The 20,013-nt window shown below is 42.6% G+C and overlaps 1 protein-coding gene across 1 annotated transcript; it reads left to right on the top strand.

Annotated features, from left to right (window-relative positions):
* Positions 1 to 431: 431 nt before the first annotated feature.
* Positions 432 to 11,325, top strand: LOC133107717 (short transient receptor potential channel 4-like). Its single transcript, XM_061216841.1, has 5 exons — positions 432 to 823; positions 3,452 to 3,970; positions 8,543 to 8,879; positions 9,577 to 9,716; positions 10,999 to 11,325. The coding sequence occupies exons 1-5, from the start codon at positions 446 to 448 to the stop codon at positions 11,323 to 11,325; spliced, it is 1,701 nt and encodes a 566-aa protein (XP_061072825.1). The 5' UTR covers positions 432 to 445.
* Positions 11,326 to 20,013: the final 8,688 nt, after the last annotated feature.

Genomic DNA, 20,013 nt, shown 5'->3' with positions numbered 1-20,013 from the left:
TTATTCCTTGTTCTCCCTAACCATCGAACCATCTAAACAAGTGTGAGAGGTTTCCTGAAAATCGATTAAGGAGCATGACAAAATACAATGGCAGTGGATGTGCTTTCTGTGACACAGGCATGAAGCTCCTGTTACCAACTGGACCACCTCTGTAGTTCAGAAATCAAGAGAACGTGAGGAACTGTCTGGTCAGTCTACCCAGGCCTGGAGATTTTCTGTCCTGTAGCTTTTCCCTCCAATTCTAGCAAAGCGCACCATATTCAACAGCTTGAGATCTTGCCTGAGCTGCTAATTAGTAGAATCAGGTGTGCCATATTAGGGTTTAAATGAAAACCTACAGGATGGAGGACCTTCAGGAACAGGGGTGGGCAGCCCTGGTCTAAAGGCTGTGGTTGTTTTTCCTGAATTCTTTTTTTTCTGGGCAGCGTGAGATGGCCTAGCAGCGATGTCTCAGCTTTTCTATCGCCGGACGGACAACTCCACGTACCAGGACCGCATCCCGCTGCGCATAGTGCGGTCCGAATCGGAGCTGTCGGCCCAGGAGAAGGCCTACCTGAGCGCGGTGGAGAAGGGCGACTACGCCAGCGTCACGCAGGCCCTGGAGGAGGCCGAGATCTACTTCAAGATCAACATCAACTGCACGGACCCGCTGGGCCGCACGGCGCTGCTCATCGCCATCGAGAACGAGAACCTGGAGATCGTGGAGCTGCTGCTGGGCTTCAACGTGTACGTGGGCGATGCCCTGCTGCATGCCATCCGCAAGGAGGTGGTGGGGGCCGTCGAGCTCTTGCTCAACCACAAGAAGCCCAGCGGGGAGAAGCAGGTGGGGCTTTCCTGTTTCTCATACAGTCATTTCCTTGCAATAGACATCGGGGGTGTTTGAACATATGCATTTCAACACTTCCCGTCTTTCTAAGCGGTCAAACAAGTGGCTTTGGTATTTGTAGCAGATATTTATTCACTACTAAAGAAATTATCCGTGATATTATGTATGTATACATACAGGACATACAGAGTTTGGGCAATTCAGGACCAATCATGAAGTGTTTAACGACTGTTACTTTTGGACACTCATTGGTTGGTCTTTGAGCACTTGAATTCTGCATTCTGTTTTCTATCTATGTACTTCAAGTGAACTTTTTTTGTTATTATCAGCTGAAAACGTTTAGCTGTCATGTTCCAGAAGTATCTTTTAAATTATTTTATTAAATGACAAATACAAGTTTTGGACTGGAAAACACACAGAAATGCAATTGAATTTGAAACAAAACAAGACAGGGTGATCACAGGCATTCAGATTCCGTCCCTGATAAAGTACGAGGTAGCAGAATCTGAGCATTTGGCAAGTTCTCCACAGCCTTGCTGGTAATAAGGTTTAAATTAATTACCCTGAAAGATAAATCGCTCCTTTTCCAATATATGTATGTGTTGATTGCGGGATATTTTCTTAGCCTAGATACACACTTTTTGGAGGACTAGGCTTCTAGGCAAACTGAAAACTCCAGCACAGCTGAAAACTAAACTAAATTATTTTTCTTTAATTTGAGAAAAGGGGGTGAACCACTGGAGGCTAAAATCACTGCAAATCAGAGATTTGATCCTTCATCACAGTATATTTTAGCCCTCAGGTGTTCTTCCTATTTATATCCAAGCTTTCAATGCTTCTCTGAAATGCTAATTAGCCATTTGCATCTCTGTTGATCACACTCCAGCCAGTCATTATGCTTAGAAGCTTTATACAGAAGATTGCTTCTTATGCACTGGACCACAAATATTCAAATGACTGCAATGAAAGTGCTTTATTGTCTTTGGTCAAAGGAAAGTTTTGTAGTAATAAACCACACCACTCATTGCTTACAGTGTGAAAAAAATAGTTGGAGATTCAAGTTGGATTTATGACATTATAGAGTCCTCCTTCAAGATCAATATATAGCAAATATTCCTAATAACTGCCACCGATTTTATCATTTACCATTCTGTGTTTTATATGTTTATGCAGCATTCATATAATTTAAGATAATAAGATAAAACTATAAGGATACCGACCAAGATGGATGTTTCACCAGTGGAATAGAATAGAATTATTTGATTGTTGACAGTAATGACCGTGGTGGTGTAACCTCCAAATATTCCACTAAAATGAGCAGCATTTGAATTACTGGTTATGTTTCAAGATACAACCCCCTGTTACAGAACATAAAAGCCTGTAACTGAACATTTTTACAGATCAATCTGGGATCGTCTCGACCAATGTGAACCCGACAAACTGTTGACCTAACCTAACAGCATTATGTAAGGATTATGTGAGGTCTTATTAATATGAAGTTGTTGAAATTATACTTCCCTCTTGGGTTTTATCCCTGGTTATGGGTATGCACTTTGTTGTACGTCGCTCTGGATAAGAGCGTCTGCCAAATGCCAATAATGTAATGTAATGTAATATTCGCTCCTCCAGTGAAATAGCTTGGGTGTGCCTCTGTGCCGGGGGCTTTGAATACTTCCTGTCCTGGGCCTTGGCCCATCCGTGTGGTGATTCATCAGTGTGTGCTAACCGTCTAATCTGAGAGGGCTTCAGCCCACCTCTGACATAACTCTGAAACGAGGCGATTAATCATCTCTGCATTTTCTCCCTGTGAGTCAAATGAAGGCTTACACGAATATTTGCCTGGAAGAGCTGTTTTCATACCTGGATTGTTGTAAAATGGACGATGACAGTTTTTTTCAGTTAGTCACGTCATACATTTGCTATCTTTGTTTTTATTACTGTTTGTTGTTGTTACTCTTTTTTTCTGTATACCTTTTTAAAAATGCTAAAGATTTTCATCTGCAGTACTATCAGAGGCCTGATCACTCTGATGTGAGATATGGCTGCTTTAAAGTTAACATAGCAATAAGTAATAGCAATTGGATCATCAATAGGCGAGTGATTTACATATTTATAGGTCTAGAGGTCTATAGATGGCTACCACTCAGTACTATTAACACTAGTGATGGACCTCCCTGGATTGTCGTTTTTAAAGTTTAAAACAGAAACAGATGCATTTGTCTCTATCAAAAATGAATTGCTAGCTTCAGGTTAAATCAAAAACCATAAAACCATATAAACTGCAAATTTTCTATGTCTTGCCTCTGGTAACTTCTGTCACGTCTGTTTTGTTACTTCACAACACCATTTTTTCTAGTTAGATTCTAGAGTCTAGTTAGATTCCAGTCAGATGGTCCTCTTCAGGTCCGTCTCGCAGTGCTTCTGGAGGAAGTCATGCGGAAGTCATGAGGAAACATCTGCCGTCAGCCTTGCAAAGTGGGAATGGATTGGGATCCAAAGGGATTCAGTTGGATGGCAAATTAGTTTGAAAGAAGCTGTCTGGAGGGGCGTTTTTTTAAACGGAATCACATCCTTCTCTATCCCTCCCAACGCCCCCTTGCCTCCCCCCCCGATCTCTGTTTCCAGGTTCCGCCAATTCTGCTGGACAAGCAGTTCTCCGACTTCACGCCGGACATCACCCCCATCATCCTGGCCGCGCACACCAACAACTACGAGATCATCAAGCTGCTGGTGCAGAAGGGCGTGTCCATGCCCCAGCCGCACGAGGTGCGCTGCAACTGCGTGGAGTGCGTGTCGGGCTCGGACGTGGACAGCCTGCGGCAGTCCCGCTCGCGCCTCAACATCTACCGCGCGCTGGCCAGCCCCTCGCTGGTCGCCCTGTCCAGCGAGGACCCCTTCCTCACCGCCTTCCAGCTCAGCTGGGAGCTGCAGGAGCTCAGCACGGTGGAGAACGAGTTCAAGCAGGAGTACGAGGAGCTGTCGCACCAGTGCAAGCAGTTCGCCAAGGACCTGCTGGACCAGACGCGCAGCTCCCGCGAGCTGGAGGTGATCCTCAACTTCCGCGACGACGTCAACCTCCTGGAGGAGGAGAGCAACTACGACCTGGCCCGGCTGAAGCTTGCCATCAAGTATCGCCAGAAGGAGGTGCGTCCCTCTCCTGCTAGCACCCTTTTTTTTTACATTACATTACATGTCATGTCATTTGGCTGACACTTTTATCCAAAGCGACTTACAGTTGATTAGACTGAGCGGGGTTGAGGGCCTTGCTCAAGGGCCCAACGGCTGTGTGGATCTTATAGTCGCTACGCTGGGGATCGAACCACCAACCTTGCGGGTCCCAGTGATGTACCTCAAGCACTACGTTAAAGGCCCCCTTTCCAGGTGTAATGACTAGCAATGATATAAATGGTAAATGGTAAATGGTTGGCGTTTATATAGCGCCTTTATCCAAAGCGCTGTACAATTGATGCTTCTCATTCACCCATTCATACACACACTCACACACCGACGGCGATTGGCTGCCGACCAGCTCGTCAGGAGCATTTGGGGGTTAGGTGTCTTGCTCAGGGACACTTCGACACAGCCCAGGCGGGGGATCGAACCGGCAACCCTCCGACTGCCAGACGACTGCTCTTACTGCCTGAGCCAATGAGACGACAGCTTTTACTGCCTGAGCCATGTTGCCCCACATAGCAATGACAGCAATGAGAGGTGCTGCCCTGTAAATAGAGTGAGGCCATTCCTGCAGGTGGTGGTTAAATATTCCCATTCATGCTTCATTTCTCATTTCGGTGTAATTTGCCGCTGCTGTTTGCGCCCCTTTCCAGACGCATGATGCATAGGGATCATACCACCTCTGCCTGGCTGCACAAATGCATAATGCAGATGCTTGCCTTTTCCACAGAGCCTTCAACAGACGGTTTCTAGTCCTGTGAGTCTTGCAGAATTGTACACCGTTGTACAATTCTGTTGTTGCATTGTACCCTTATGCTTTGACCTACTTGCTGCCCTTTAAATTACATTATTTCATTTTCCCTGAAACACATGCGCTGAATAATGAGTACTTGATGAGTACCTTGGCCGTAAAATAAAAATCGATGATGGTGGTGAGCTGCATTAGCTCAGTGTGATGTGGGGATGTGGTGTGCCATCCCAGGGGGCTGTGGGTTGGCATCACTTCAGTTTGTCAGCCTGAACCCCTGATGCAAAGATAATTATTAATAAGCATTAATAATAATCGTTTTTTAATAATGATAAAAACTCCTTTGACTAGCTTCGGGGAAGTATAAATCTTAAATGAGAGATATTTGCTAAATCGGTGGGATGTTGCGTTTTTTAGCTCAAGGTTCTACCCTTGAGGGTGGAATTAATTAACTCTTGGTTTTCCAGTATTTCCAGTGTGTTCAAAACTGTGATTCTTTAATCTCTACAGATCACACAGTACGTTTGTGCTTTGGATCCACATTCTGTTGCTGTTGAGATGTATGAAAGATTGAACTCCTGCTGATGTAACTGCATACTGTACAGTGTACGATGATTCAGAACACTGGTGTTTGATGGCAATGTAACTCAGTGCTGATCTGCTATCAGTGCAGTGTGCTCTGATCTAGCAGGTCGGGTATAAATATTCACAAGAGACATAGCTCTGTCAAAGGGAATATTCAGTGACGTATTTAGAGGCATTTTGGGGTTGCACTTTGAATTATGCCAAATAACTAATGTCTTTTAATTTAGAACTAGAAACCAGCTTTTTTTGTACAATTTAAGGCTGATTTTTTAAAAATGTATTTGCATAAAGATTCTTAGTCCCAGTGTACATTTTCATCGGTTAGGCAGTTATTTTGAAATATCAACAGCACTTCTTTTTCAAACAGACTGCTGTTGCCCCCCTTTGAAAAGACAGTGATATTACAACTGAAGTTTTATTTGAAGTATTAAACCAAACTGAGGCCAAAAACTCTGGTCCTGGAGAGCCGCCAGCTTTCTTATTATGTTCTCTGCACTCAATTACTGTAATTACAGCAGCTGTCAGCTTGCTTCTGAACTGCATGCTGATGATTTTAAGGTGAAAGTAAAAACCAGCCGAGCATGCGGATCTCCAGGACCAGGGTTGCAGACAATAGGTCATTTCGGGCAAGAGAGGAACACCAGCAACAAACACCTTCAAACCACAACACCGTTTATCCCTCCCCCTTCCCTGTAAACACGCTGACATTGAAATGTCATTGGCTGTGGCAATTAGAACAAATTTTCAACCAATTATTGTACATTTATACAGTGTTTTGGTACAGGCCGTCAACTTTATATTTTATTTTGAAACCTGAATTTAAGGACTATAAACACAGGCAGAGCGTGAGTCAACATGTCAGTGAGCCTTTTTCAATGATCGGAAGAGATTTACAATAGTCTTGTAACAATGTTTTGACTGAAAAATCTTACCTATTGTACCTTTAAACAATGCATGACTGCTAGTGAGGACCTTGAACTTGAGCAAAAAGAACCACGGCTGTGCCTGAATATGTTCCCAGGATAAAGCGTCCTTTTGCACACTGTAACGAATCGACCGTCTGTGGGTAAATCAGTGCTGCACATTTGTTCTGTACTACGTGAAGCAGGTCGGCCTCCTTAAACTTGTGCCTTGGGACTGTTAATTATAGTCATGATGTTAGTCTGTGTTATGGAGGCAGGACAGGCATCTGCTTCTGACTCACCGCACTCCCTCTGCGACAGCTGCTTCCGTTTTCACAACAAGCCTGTTTGTAAAAACTCACACCTTTTTAATCGGCGGGCTCATTTTCTAGCTGTTGGAAGATGAAAAAAGCTGAAAGTTCAAGCATAAGTCAACAGCAAAAATGAAGCCTTATGAATGTACCTTTTTGGGTTTTTGGAAAATGTGTGGGAGACGTTGGAACTATGCTGTGAGCGTAATGTTGGCATTTGATTCACGCGCTTTGCTCTTGACTTGGAATGGAATATTGTGTTTCTTGGCCTTTGTCTCTGTGGGAAAGTGCAGTATGGTTTGCTAGAAGTACGGTGTAAATATGGTGATTATACCTTCAATTATGATGGTTTTGCGGTTAATGATGGCGTTTAAGAGGACGATGACTAAATATGACAAGTAGTCAAAATCAATATGTTCTCTATGCAGGAACTACTATTAGGCAGGCTAGAACATAAAAGAATAGTAATGATTTTTGAGCTTCTGACCAGAATCACAAAGCAGGATTCCACTAAATGTATAGTGTGGTCATACTGTACGTATATTCACTGTAAAGACAAATACCACTACTTTCTCTGTCATTAGAGATCTAATGGTGAGTGGACCGGGAAAAGACAATTGCAATGGATGTTGTGATGTCATTTTTACATGTGGAAAAAGCCATGACTAATGCCATTTCTTTAATAGCAGGTGATGCGGCCTGTAGCGTAGTGGTTAAGGTAAATGACTGGGACATGCAAAGTCAGTGGTTCTAATCCCGGTGTAGCCACAATAAGATCCGCACAGCCGTTGGGCCCTTGAGCAATTGCATTGCTCCAGGGGAGGATTGTCTCCTGCTTAGTCTAATCAACTGTACGTCGCTCTGGATAAGAGCGTCTTCCAAATGCCAATAATGTAATGTAATGTAATGTTATTGTGGATATCAGGTCTACAAACATTCATTATAAAAATGCTACTTAAAAAAAAAAACCTCATGAATTCAATTAATATTAAATGAAGTAAAATCCTTTAATTATAATTATTAATAAATTATAAATAAATATAAAACTATGAAATTAGTTATTGACTGAACATACATTTATCATGGCCACAAAAATATTTTTGTAGTGTTGTCCAGCTCTTTGGTTGAATTAAGATATTTTCCTGGAGAATAGATCCAAGTAAAATGAGGCAGCAATGTGCCATCTGAGGGTTCAATGGAGATTTTGATTTTATTCCCAATGAACACCTGGGTATCCGTTCCAGCTGCTGCTCTGTGTCATCTGGAATACACACCCGTTTTACTGGAGAAACATAGCTGCAAATTGGGCTGTAGAAATGCACTTAAATTGCCATTATTTCCTTTCAAACTGGTTAATGCCCCCCTCGCCCTGGAAAACCCTATCAGGGCGTAATAAGTGATAATTTGGTTACGCTGAGATTGCTTTCTGCCACACATTTGTTATGCTACGTAGATAATCGCAGACAAATTGCAATGTCCCTCTCTGTGAGTTGCACCAAACACAGGTTATGAGAGTTATTGAACGCATGCAAATGTCATATAGTGCGAGAAGAAAATATGCCGCCTTGGTGTCATTGTTTTTCATTATTTTTCTAGTGTTTTTCTCGAGGAAAGTGAATGAAGACACAGAGTGGACACTGACAGGTGCCTGTCGATGGTCATGTTGATACGGTCTTCGCTTAAATATATGTCAATTTAACTGAATCTGTATGGTGCAGCCCTAGTTGATAACATAATTTAGAATTGGGTTGTATCCTTCCTATCCTTTGTTTCTGTTTAAATTGCATAAAGAATGTGTGGAAAATTCTTCCCTCTATCGCTCTCTCTTCCTCGCCTTGTCACCGTCTCCCTCTAGGTGATTTGTGGTTGGTTGGCAGCTCGGCCATTATTGGCTAATTTGTAGAATTCACAGATGAAAGGGTTGTTACGTGATCTTGTCGTCCCCCCCCCCCCACTCCCCGCTCTCTCTCTCTCTCTCTCTCTCTCTCTCTGTCAGTTTGTGGCCCAGCCAAACTGTCAGCAGCTGTTGGCGTCGCGCTGGTACGACGAGTTCCCCGGCTGGCGGCGGAGACACTGGGCGGTGAAGTTCCTCACCTGCGTCTTCATTGGACTGCTGTTCCCGCTCCTCTCCCTCTGCTACCTCCTCATGCCCAAGAGCCGCCACGGCCTCTTCATCCGCAAGCCCTTCATCAAGTTCATCTGCCACACCGCGTCCTACCTCACCTTCCTCTTCCTCCTCCTCCTCGCCTCCCAGCACATTGCCAAGACGGACCCCTCGCGCCAAGGCCCGGCTCCCTCCCCTGTGGAGTGGATGATCCTGCCGTGGGTCTTAGGTAACCAGACCTTCGCAGCAAGTCATCATCTACAGTACATTATCTACGAGGGTCGTGCCTATAGTTTTATTGAACGCCACTATTCACCACTCTGAAAGATTGACATTCACCCCCTAGCGCTATGGAATACTAATACTAACCGCTATTGCAATGAAAGATTCATATTCACCTCTAGAGCTGTAGTGTTCTGATACTCTAGTGCTGTGCTGTAGGCAGTGCACCGCTTTAAACTTTGCAGAGAATGGAAACATATGCCTCAGCAAGGATGGAAGAAATATGTATGTTGTGTGAGCTTGGGTTGGCATGTGAAATCAAAGTCATAAATCATGGACTGTCTTAAATAGCAGAACCTGCTCTGAGCCAGTCGTAGATTAATTATTTTCCTGTGTCACGTTGAATCTAGTTTATGGCGTACTAGTAAAAAACAAAAATACATGGTTGGTTTTGCAGACATGGATAAAGCCTAGTTCTAGGCAATAATCTTCTTTGCAGAATTTGTCTTTAAAGGAAACGGATTAAACCAAGTGTACCATGTCTGGGAAACCGGGTCATATTTAGCTACTGTTGTTGCTGCTACTGCTGCTGTTGTTGCTGCTGCTACTGATGCTGCTGTTGTTGTTGTTGTTGCGAAGGTAAACTATGTATTTGGTTCAGTGATCAAAGGTGACGTGCCTGTCTTGGTTCTCCCCCCCCGTAGGGTTCATATGGACGGAGATCAAGCAGATGTGGGATGGGGGGTTTCAGGACTACATCCACGACTGGTGGAACCTCATGGACTTTGTCATGAATTCTCTGTACTTGGCCACCATTTCGCTGAAGATCGTTGCATATGTTAAGGTGACTGAGCCCTTTGGCTATTGTGCCTCTCCGGTTATTGCAACGGTAGCTAGCTTTTTAACTCGACATCCTAACGCCGGTGAAACGGTCACTACTGGTAATTGAAAGCAATGGAGTTCCAGAACCATGAACAGTTCATTTTTAATGTAATGCAGTCCAGCTTCATCCTGGATTACAAACACATGTTTAACATTTGTGAAACACTGCTGCCTCGGTAAGGAACGTGAGATGTGCAGGTTTGTTTTGATGGTGATTCTTTGCAGCAAAATGGATATTGAAATTACATGTGAAAATATAATCAGACCGAGAAATGGGTGGAAGGGAAAGAATGAGTTCACAGGAAACATTTGATTACATTAAAATTTCTGGTGATCAGCGTGAGTGGTTTGGAAAGCGCAGCACATTTCCTGGAGACAAATTGTTTCTTTTCTTCTTGGAAATGAGTCATGGTGACTGTGATGTTCAGACAATTGACACATTTATTATATTTTGTGTTACAAATTATATGCTACATTCATAAATTGCTTTTCATGACAGGTATTGGTGCAGATTTGCTTCATTAAAGCAATGTGTATCCAAGGTTTGCAAATGAGTTCTGTGCTTTCAAACAAATGTCAGCTGATTCAATTGTGGTGGAGTGTAAAATGAAGGGGTTTTTTTCTGCTAAAAGTGAAAACAATTTTAGATGTGTACATCATTGCTTTTGATCATTGCAAGAGACCTGTAATATATAACAATGTCCAGAAGTGTTATTGCTCCTGTTATTTAACCTGGTGTGTGAATATTCATGCGTATTAAAAACACTTGAGAAAGGGAGGGGGCACATTCTGACAGGAACAGCCAATTATTGTTTGAATCTGTTAAGTGGATTTAAGTGTGCGAATGGTGCAATAATGATGTCGAGGTGAAAATGGCTGTGGCAATTCTCAAGTGGTGTTACAGAGAGGTCACACTTTTCAAACGAAGAGCTCTGTGCTCTGTGAAGAAGAGGGAGAAAGGTTGACACTTAACCCTTTGAAGAGTAGGGGGTTGGAATGTATTATTATTTATTTTTAGTACTACATTTCCTAGTACTCCATTGCTTTCAATGAACAGTATTGATTGTTACTGCAGTGTTCAATTTAGAACACTCTAATCTCATACCTTGTTATCCTACACCTTAAACAGCACAAGTTCAGTGGCTAATCTACGGGGAGAAATGAACGTCTTGCGTAATTAAAGATTAAAAGCGCTGTGGGTGGCGAGATTGAACGGGTCTCTTGCTCTCTGGCTCCCCCTGCAGTACAGCGGCTGTAAGCCGCGGGAGAACTGGGAGATGTGGCACCCCACGCTGGTGGCGGAGGCCGTGTTCGCCATCGCCAACATCTTCAGCTCGCTGCGGCTCATCTCGCTGTTCACCGCCAACTCGCACCTGGGCCCACTGCAGATCTCCCTGGGCCGCATGCTGCTGGACATCCTCAAGTTCCTCTTCATCTACTGCCTGGTGCTGCTGGCCTTCGCCAACGGCCTCAACCAGCTCTACTTCTACTACGAGACGGACGAGGCGGACGAGGTCAAAGGGTGCAAGGGCATCCGCTGCGAGCACCAGAACAACGCCTTCTCCACGTGAGCCGCGCCCCCCCCCCCCCCCCCCCACGCAAGATTAATGGAAATCACTAAATCCATGAAAGCCATGTCTCTGGTTGCCAGGAATAGCCAATGCCCCTTCAGAAAGTGCGACTGGGGTTTCCGGAGAGCCGGCCATCCCATAATGCATTGCTCTGAACAAAGGCCACAGCCTTTTTAAATGTGAATGGCAGGCGCTGGCCTCAGAGCTAGAGGCCGTGGCTGCTCACTGCTCCTATAGACTATATCATTTGCATGGATTCTCCAGCTGCAGTTATTTTAACTGCTTAAAATAATTTTGAAACCAATTACAACAAGTACATTTGAAAAAAAAAAAAAAAACTTAAAATTACTTTAATAATGTAAATGATGATGACAATATTCTGTCGTACATGGTTCCTCAGCAGAAGTTATCTTTACTGACTAAAAATGAAAAACACTTGAAAAACATTTCAAATGACTAAAAACTGATTTTAACATGACATACACATTGAAGTCCACAATGATAATAGATTTTTTAGATTTTAGAATTTTATCATGTATGTTTGGAGCCACTGACAGGACGAAGAGCTGAACACAGTTTGTACAAATTCCTTTCAAAATAAAAAGACTGTGAAGTGCATCATTAGTTGATCGGAGGTTCACTGTCTGCCTTACAGCTTGTTCGAAACCCTGCAGTCCTTGTTCTGGTCCATATTTGGACTCATCAGCCTGTACGTGACCAACGTGAAGGCCAATCACACATTCACGGAGTTTGTGGGCGCCACCATGTTCGGAACGTACAACATAATCTCCCTGGTGGTCCTCCTGAACATGCTCATTGCCATGATGAACAACTCATATCAGCACATTGCCGTGAGTCACACCTCTCTTACAGGACGGCTCTCAACTCTCATCCTTGCACTGTAAAAAAAAAAAAAAAAAAAAAAAACTCAGCTGAAAAATGTTCCGTCATATCATTGTAGGTTAAGTGAACTTGAGAGAAAAAGTTGTTTACAGTAATTCTCTTTGAACTTGCTTTTTAAATGCAGCAATTTTAACAACTAATAAGTTCTCACGTTCAGTTATTTAAAAACTATAAACCAGTGTGGGTTTTTTTTTTAAAGTGTGTATATCCTCTTAGTTTTATGCATCTTTGGGAGGGAAGTGATTACGAATAATTGCCGTTTGAGAACTTATGTGAGGCACATATGTGTCATTTACTGTTACTGTAATTATACACTGTCCTCATTCCTACCCTTACCCGTGACAGGATCACGCAGACATTGAGTGGAAATTTGCGAGAACGAAGTTATGGATGAGCTATTTTGAAGAAGGAGGCACTTTGCCATCTCCTTTTAACATAATCCCCAGCCCAAAGTCCCTGTGGTACTTCATCAGATGGATAAAGAGGCAATTTTGCAAAAAGTCAAGAAGACCGGAGAGATTTGGAACCTTAGGGGTGAGGTTCAGTATAAATAAAACATCCATAAAGCAATTACATTTTTTAAATTAAATGAAAGATGAAATTTTGCTTTGAAAATAATATTGCACTGTCATTTTTGGAATTTTGCATAAATTCTCTGGCTGTGGAACTTTCCCCCTAGACAAATGAAAGTGCATGTGTGTGTTATCCAAGATGTAGCGTTGCCATGTATTTGCATTGTGCCACTTTAAAGAAAGATTACAGGTGGTTTACATAAATGCTCTTTCTTTGTTTGATGCAGAGACGGGCAGCAGAAACCATGAGAATAAACCATCAGTATCAGGTAAAGCTATTATATTTAAATGCAGAAATGCTTTGTCAGCAGGAGCTAATGTGAAACATTCACTGAGGTGCCAGAGAAGTAATTGTGCTTTTTTACGTTCTGTCTGACCTTGCCTTTCAACTGCAGACTTCTTAAGAAGATCTGATATTGTTGCCCTTGCCCGATATGAAGACTTATTTCTCCCTGGGGATGAATATTTGTATTTCCATTTGTTGCAGGAGGTGCTGAGAAATTTAGTAAAGAGGTATGTGGCTGCAATGATAAGGGATGCCAAGACAGAGGAGGGGCTGACCGAGGAGAATTTCAAGGTAATTTGTACTCGTTTACCACTCTCATGCGTGGCGTATGTACTGAATGTAATGTGCCCAATGTGTGTGATGTAGTGTAGTGTTATTCCGAATATAAAAAGTGGACACGTGCATTTGTCATTGCGATGCACCAAAAATAAGTAATCTGTTGCTTCTTCAGCCAGTCAATGAAAAATGAAAAATATTTATTTCTTTACCTACTTTCTTCACTGCATTTTTCTCTCTGCACCATTAACAGCTTAGAACTTGCATAGAACGTGTTAATATGCAGTGTATCCCTACTGTTTAGCACTACGTAACAGTGATTTTCTCTGGTTATAACAGCACACATACTGTAGACTGCATCGTCAGTAGTGAGCTTTGCTGAAAACGGGGAAAAACTGACTGTTGCGGAGACCGTTGCTATTTTTATCCTTGCTTTTCATTGCGGTGCGAGTCTGAGTGGTAGTTACAGGGGCCCCATCATTTGTTCGCAGTTTTGGGCTAGCGCAGTGGTATCGTTTAGTGGTTCCATGTAAACATGACATGGGTCAGAACTAGAATACTGGATTGACTGTGAGAACTTATTGTATATGTTGGGGAACATCTTTTTTTTGTCGCAAGATTGGCCATCGGTAGGATATCAAGTTAGTTACTAGTTAATACTCAAAATATATTTTGTATGTTTGTAGAGCCGGCTGGTACAATATAACATATCATAAAGACTATCACAAAAAAACACTGTCACAGGAAATACTATGTAATGTGGAAAATTCTGATTGGCAGGATATAATTCTTCTCCACATCTTAGATTTGTTATGGGCTCTTGAACCAACCTTGGCCAACCAAACTCTTAAGACACATTTTAGCCTGATGTCTCATTTGATAAGGGTACACAGACACAATGAGCATCAGATTATCGCAGAGAAAATGTATTCCCTAAATGCTCTTAGTGTCATTTTAGGCTCTTGAAGTCTATTGACAGTAAATGGTAAACGGCTGGCATTTTTTATAGCGCCTTCATCCAAAGCACTGTACAATTGATGCTTCACATTCACCCATTCACACACACACTCACAGCGATTGGCTGCCATGCAAGGTACCAACCAGCTCGTCAGAAGCAATTGGGGGTTATATGTCTTGCTCAGGGACCGACAGCCCTTCAACTGCCAGACAACTGCTCTTACCGCCTGAGTTATGTAGCCCAGTTGAGTTTTCCATGATCAAAAACAGCACTCAGTGTTATGAAACGGGATTTCTATGAATTACTATTCGGATTAAATATTTTTAATATTCTGAATAGTTAATTATAACTGTATTTCTGTTTCAAGTTCTCATTTCTCTAAAGAAATCGGGTCGGCTGTTTTTAGTTTCTCTTTGATTGTCCAAAAAATCCAGTACTGAGATAATATTTTTGTAATATCACCGTTTCAGCTGAACAATATCTGTTACACTATTTCTAGGAGCTGAAGCAAGACATCTCCAGCTTCCGGTATGAGGTCTTGGGCATGATGAAGAACAATCGCCCCTCCAGCCTCGGTGGGAAACTCAGCGGCTCGTCCAGCTTCGTGTACCCTGACCACCCCTTCAGGTATCCCCCGGCATGCAACAGTGCTCAAGAACAAAACAAGCTCAGCCTGTACGTCGCCAACCAGCTACAGCACAGCATCGCCGCCGGAACCTCAGAGGCATGCGGCGGGCTGTCCAACGGCGTCCCCGCCGCCAGCCCCTCCCCGGGCCCCAGCCCCTCCCCCAGCCCCTCCTCCAAGGAGAAGTTGCCCCGGAAGGACTTCCCGAAGGACATCTCCGATTTCCGGCTCTTCCAGAAGTGTCACAAGGGCAAAAGCTCGGCCCTGAGCCCCAGCGCCATGTACCCCGTCTCAGAGGAGGCGGGGGAGTCCGAGCCCGACGACCCGCTCCGCCCGGAGGAGGGAGAGGAGGAGCAGGAGGAGGAGGTGGAGGTGGCAGGTCCGGAGGAAGTGCAGGAGGAGGGGAAGGACACGGAGAAGTTCACAAAGGAGCAGACTCCCCGGGTGGACATTTGCGTCTCCCCTGTGGAAGTGGCTTCGGACCTGCCCTGATTCCAGGTCCAGTTTTTAAAATAAAATAAAAGGGGGGGGGGTGTGTGATGACAATCAGATCTGTGTGCCGAGGAGATTTCCCTTCTCCTACCAGCGAGCCACAGGGATTCTATAGCTTTCAAAATGAGGTGCGGACCAGAAGAGATGAACACACACAGAGTGGTGAGGTTTGGAAAAACGGTTTCTGTGACGTCATGAGTCTCTAGAAATTTGTTTTTTTTTTCTTTTTTTTTGTGTAGCAAGATGAATAGGGAGGGTAAATACAGACTCAGGGAATTGTGTGGCATGTAAGACTGGTGAAGATTAAGTTCCCTTGAATGCCTTACAGCACAGGCTTTTACTATCTGGGGCCTGTCACTAAGGAATGTAGGAGTCTCATCACTGAATAGCGGCACATGTATCCAGACTTATACCTGTTTTTCACAGACAGTTATGCGATAACAGCATTTCTTCATCGTATGTGCTTCTCATATCTTACACAGTGAAGTAGCTGCAGCACCCGACGTCCTCATAACGCCGGTCCTCTGCACTCTGCCTTAGCATACACTGCGCTCCCTTGTTCTACCACAAAACAAATGTAGGGCGGCCTGTAACGTAGTGGTTAAGGTAAAGGACTGGGACATGCATGGTCGGCGGTTCTAATCCCCGGTGTAGCCACAAGTAAGATCCGCACAGCCGTTGGGCCCTTGAGCAAGGCCCTTAACCCTGCATTGCTCCAGGATTGTCTCCTGCTTAGTCTCATCAACTGTACGTCGCTCTGGATAAAAATGAAAGACAATGGCCTCAACAGGCCATAGACTGTGGCAAATGTAGCTCAATACATCATCTGGTTTTCAGAAATTGCACGTTTTCAGTGCTGGTGAACCTTGTTGAATACCGGCTTTTTTTTTGTTGCCAATATATAATCTTACAATCAATAAAACTCATGAGTTGATCACATTTTCAACGGCAATGAAACACTTCTATTATAATTTTTCACTAATATAAATGGCAGCCCACTGCACAAAAAAAAAACTGAAGACTAAGCTATTCTCTCTTACATCAGTGGAGTCCAGTAGCTAGTGTACTCTCACAAGGGAGACCTGCAATCTTTATGTTGCACTTTATTTTGTATGTAAAAGGATGCAGTTTGATGTTTTTAATGCAAAACTAATACCTTTGTATTTATTTCATACATTTTCTATGCAAACCTTTGGATTCATTCAATTTTAACTTCCAGAATTAAAATGATCAACAGGGATGAACACACACAGCCTGGCTTGGTTTTAATGTGTTACATTACGTTACCGTGCTGAGACCTCTAACCAGGCAGTACTAATTCATATCCAGTCAGTATTACCGTTGTATATTGAAGCAGCGCATTTGCAGAAAATCAGTAGTAGTTTTTGTAACAGACTTGGCAAGGTTACGTGTATTTAATGCAAACAGAAAATGTAATGTATGATGTAATGGGTATGAGCATATTAGTTTCATCTTCCATTCCAGGGCATGATACTCAAGTAATACAGATTTAAAAATCAATAAATCAACAATATATAAATGACTGTTACATTGCATTCACATTTTTTAATTTTATTGTTTGATATATGTCATATTTAGACAACCACTGTGTTTGTCACTGTGTCGGAATGCCGTCATGCATATGTCACCAAGATTGCTGAAATGCTTTGGCAAATTAAACAGATTGCTTCAGCTCACAACTTCACACCTCTTCCCACACACCCTCACATATAGCTTTCACATACAAGATTGGCCCCACCGGTCTAGTAATGCTGTCTTACACCAGTCTAATAATATGCTGCCTGTTACCGGGGCAATTTTTTATGGAATGCTTATTCACTTATATTGCTTGATCTTAACCAAAGATTGTCACTCAAAATAACAGGCAAATGTTTCCTTTTTTGTAAGTTCCAGGAAAGGTATTTGGGAATAAGAGCATGTGCAAATGTGTTGAAGTGTCCCCCTGAACACGGGTTAACAAGAACTTGGGCGTGAAAGTGTGAAACTTTCAAATGTGAAAGCAAGGGCCAACTTTGTCCCTTTGTGAAGATTGGCACAGTCTGCTTTATCAAATTGCAATTCATGGGTATAAGTGCATTGAATATGCAGAGCGATTGTTAATGGCTAAACAGACAGCTTTTAGAGACTGTTTACAGTGCCCTTAAATGATACACTCTGGTGTGCGTTTAGTCTATGCTTTATGCATCCATCTCCATAAATCCACCTGCACAGCCAGACAAGGACAGAAAGTGCCACTTAAAGAAGGGCAAGACATCAAGATGGAGAATTAATGCATTTGTCACTGAACCCTTTAAAGGTACAAGATCACAAATATGTGATTAGAATGTTCTTAACTGAACATTCTAATGCTGACGTAACAATCACTAATTGAGAGTAATGGGGTTCTAGAACACAGACTTCCAAAAATCCTGGTATTCAAAGTGTTAAACAGTTATGTGTGAGATGCATGTACTGGCTGCAGTAATGTAAGGGTCTGTGCCACGTTCACCATTCAAACTTGTGACTGATTTATTCAGGATTCAAGGCTCCAAATGTAATATGGTTAACATGCAATGCAAAAAAGGAAAAGATAAACTACCTTGGAGGTTTCCTAAGGTTTCAGTTACTTGGATGGTTTCCTGGATGGATTGTAAGTTTGGAATCTTCCTATGCAGAATCTCCTTGCATCTGATTGCTATTGACAGAGTGATAATCGTGTGATAAATATTCTCCTGTGTTGTCTCCTTTATGTTTGCCAACCAACACCATAGATCGCGGACATCAAGAGGCAGTGGATAGTGCCTTACATTTTAAATGGATGACTAGTCCCTTGGTATGGCCCAAATGCCATTACCCCAACTGTGTTCTGTGTAGCACACATCACATGGAGATAATAAGTGCCCCACCTGAGGCAATAAAACTGTTGAGGGAGATGTATTTCAGTAATCAGTCCCATTGCGAGCTGTCCTCTCTACCCCTGATATACCTGTTCTTTGAAGTATAAATGCACACTGTTTGCAAGGTCAACTGTACACTATCAGTTCTAAGTGCTGTTCCTCCTAGGTGCCTATCTGGAAAGCATTTTTCTCTCAACTCTTTGAAGAGTAGGTTCCTTGGAATGTGTCTTCAAAATAAAAAAAGTCAGCATTCTAGAACTGATTTTTACATCAGCATTAGATTGTTCAGGTTAAGAACATTGTAGTCACATATTTGTGATCTCACACCGTAAAGGGTAAAACAGACTGGGTGCCTTTACATACGGGTTTACAGTATGTCTTACAGACTCCATAGAGAGCCTGCATTGTGTCAGAGAGAGACAGACATGGGATGAATCAGGTGGGTTCATACTTTGTGAGGCATTGTGTTTGCATTTAATGTATCACCAATTTGTTTGCTTAATGGTGTATATTCGCATACCCATAAAGTATACATGTCAAGATTTAAACTGCGCACTGTTATGTTTAGAATAGGTGTACAGCACATGTGTGAAAGTCTGTGTGTGTGTGTGTGTGTGTGTGTGTGTGTGTGTGTGTGCATGCATACATATATTGTGCGTGTATCACCGTGTTTCTGTAGGTTCATGCCGGTGTGACTGCATGTATTGTAACTGCTGTCCTCATCTAGTCCCTCAGCATTTTCCCTTCCTCAGCTCTCTCCCCCCACAGGGAGGCTGTCTGCACTCAATTATATAAACTCTTTAGATTACTCATGGGGAGTTTCGCTGAGTTGCAATATAATAATAATATAATAATCTAATATGTACATTTAACTGCCATGTTCAAATGTTCCTGGTACTTGTTAATAGACTCAGCTGGTTGGTGTGCTGATACAGTTTGCTTTCTGCTCATATGTTCAGCACATGCTGGATCCCAGTGGTCTCGGCTGGTGTAATAAATAATGTGCAATAGGCAAAAACCCTTATGATGGAACTTTAAAGGCATGCAAGCCATCAACGCACAGATGGGGAAATACCACAAGAGCGCATATCAATTCAAAACATGGTTCTCACTTTTACTTTAGCAGTGCAAACTTTTGATTGAAAAGCTGCTAAAAGAAAGACTAGACCAACATGTGTATGAGTAGTTAGGGGTCCAAGCAGCAATGCTGATGGAACCATATCGCTTTTGTTCAAATTTTTAGTATTATTTAAAATGTTTTTTTCGCCTACAAAAATTTTCCAATTTGCACAGAATGTGTACCGCCTTCTTTGACAAAGCTTCTTCAAAAACATATTGATAATTCTGATATGCATGAATATTGATGTGGGTGTGCCTTATCACAAAAAGTGGTATTAACTTCTGAAAGCAAAGTCAGATTCTTGTGAAACTGGATAAAAGTATTTGCCATAATAAGCTAAGGTTGCCTGTATAATTTGGTTCAACTGTGTCAATAGGTGGTGCTATTGTAGAGGGAAATGCAAGAATTGGCACAACACCTGAAGCAAATGACCAAATAACTTATTGACACATTAAAATACCAAATAAAATGCGTACGCTGTGTCATGACCAAAGTCCACGCAAGAGCATTCAGCTGCAATAAAGCTGTTTCCGACACAGTTAGCACAGTTGCCTCCGAG

The sequence above is a fragment of the Conger conger genome, chromosome 13, assembly GCF_963514075.1.
Source record: "Conger conger chromosome 13, fConCon1.1, whole genome shotgun sequence".
Lineage (NCBI taxonomy): Eukaryota > Metazoa > Chordata > Actinopteri > Anguilliformes > Congridae > Conger > Conger conger.
This window is presented reverse-complemented; position numbering and strand designations above follow the sequence as displayed.

Excerpts from the sequence above, each read along its gene's own strand:
- LOC133107717 (XM_061216841.1), top strand. The coding sequence starts at position 446 with ATGTCTCAGCTTTTCTATCGCCGGACGGACAACTCCACGTACCAGGAC. Across the intron at positions 824-3,451 it reads AGCCCAGCGGGGAGAAGCAG|GTTCCGCCAATTCTGCTGGA; the intron begins GTGGGGCTTTCC and ends CTCTGTTTCCAG. Across the intron at positions 8,880-9,576 it reads GATCCTGCCGTGGGTCTTAG|GGTTCATATGGACGGAGATC; the intron begins GTAACCAGACCT and ends CCCCCCCCGTAG.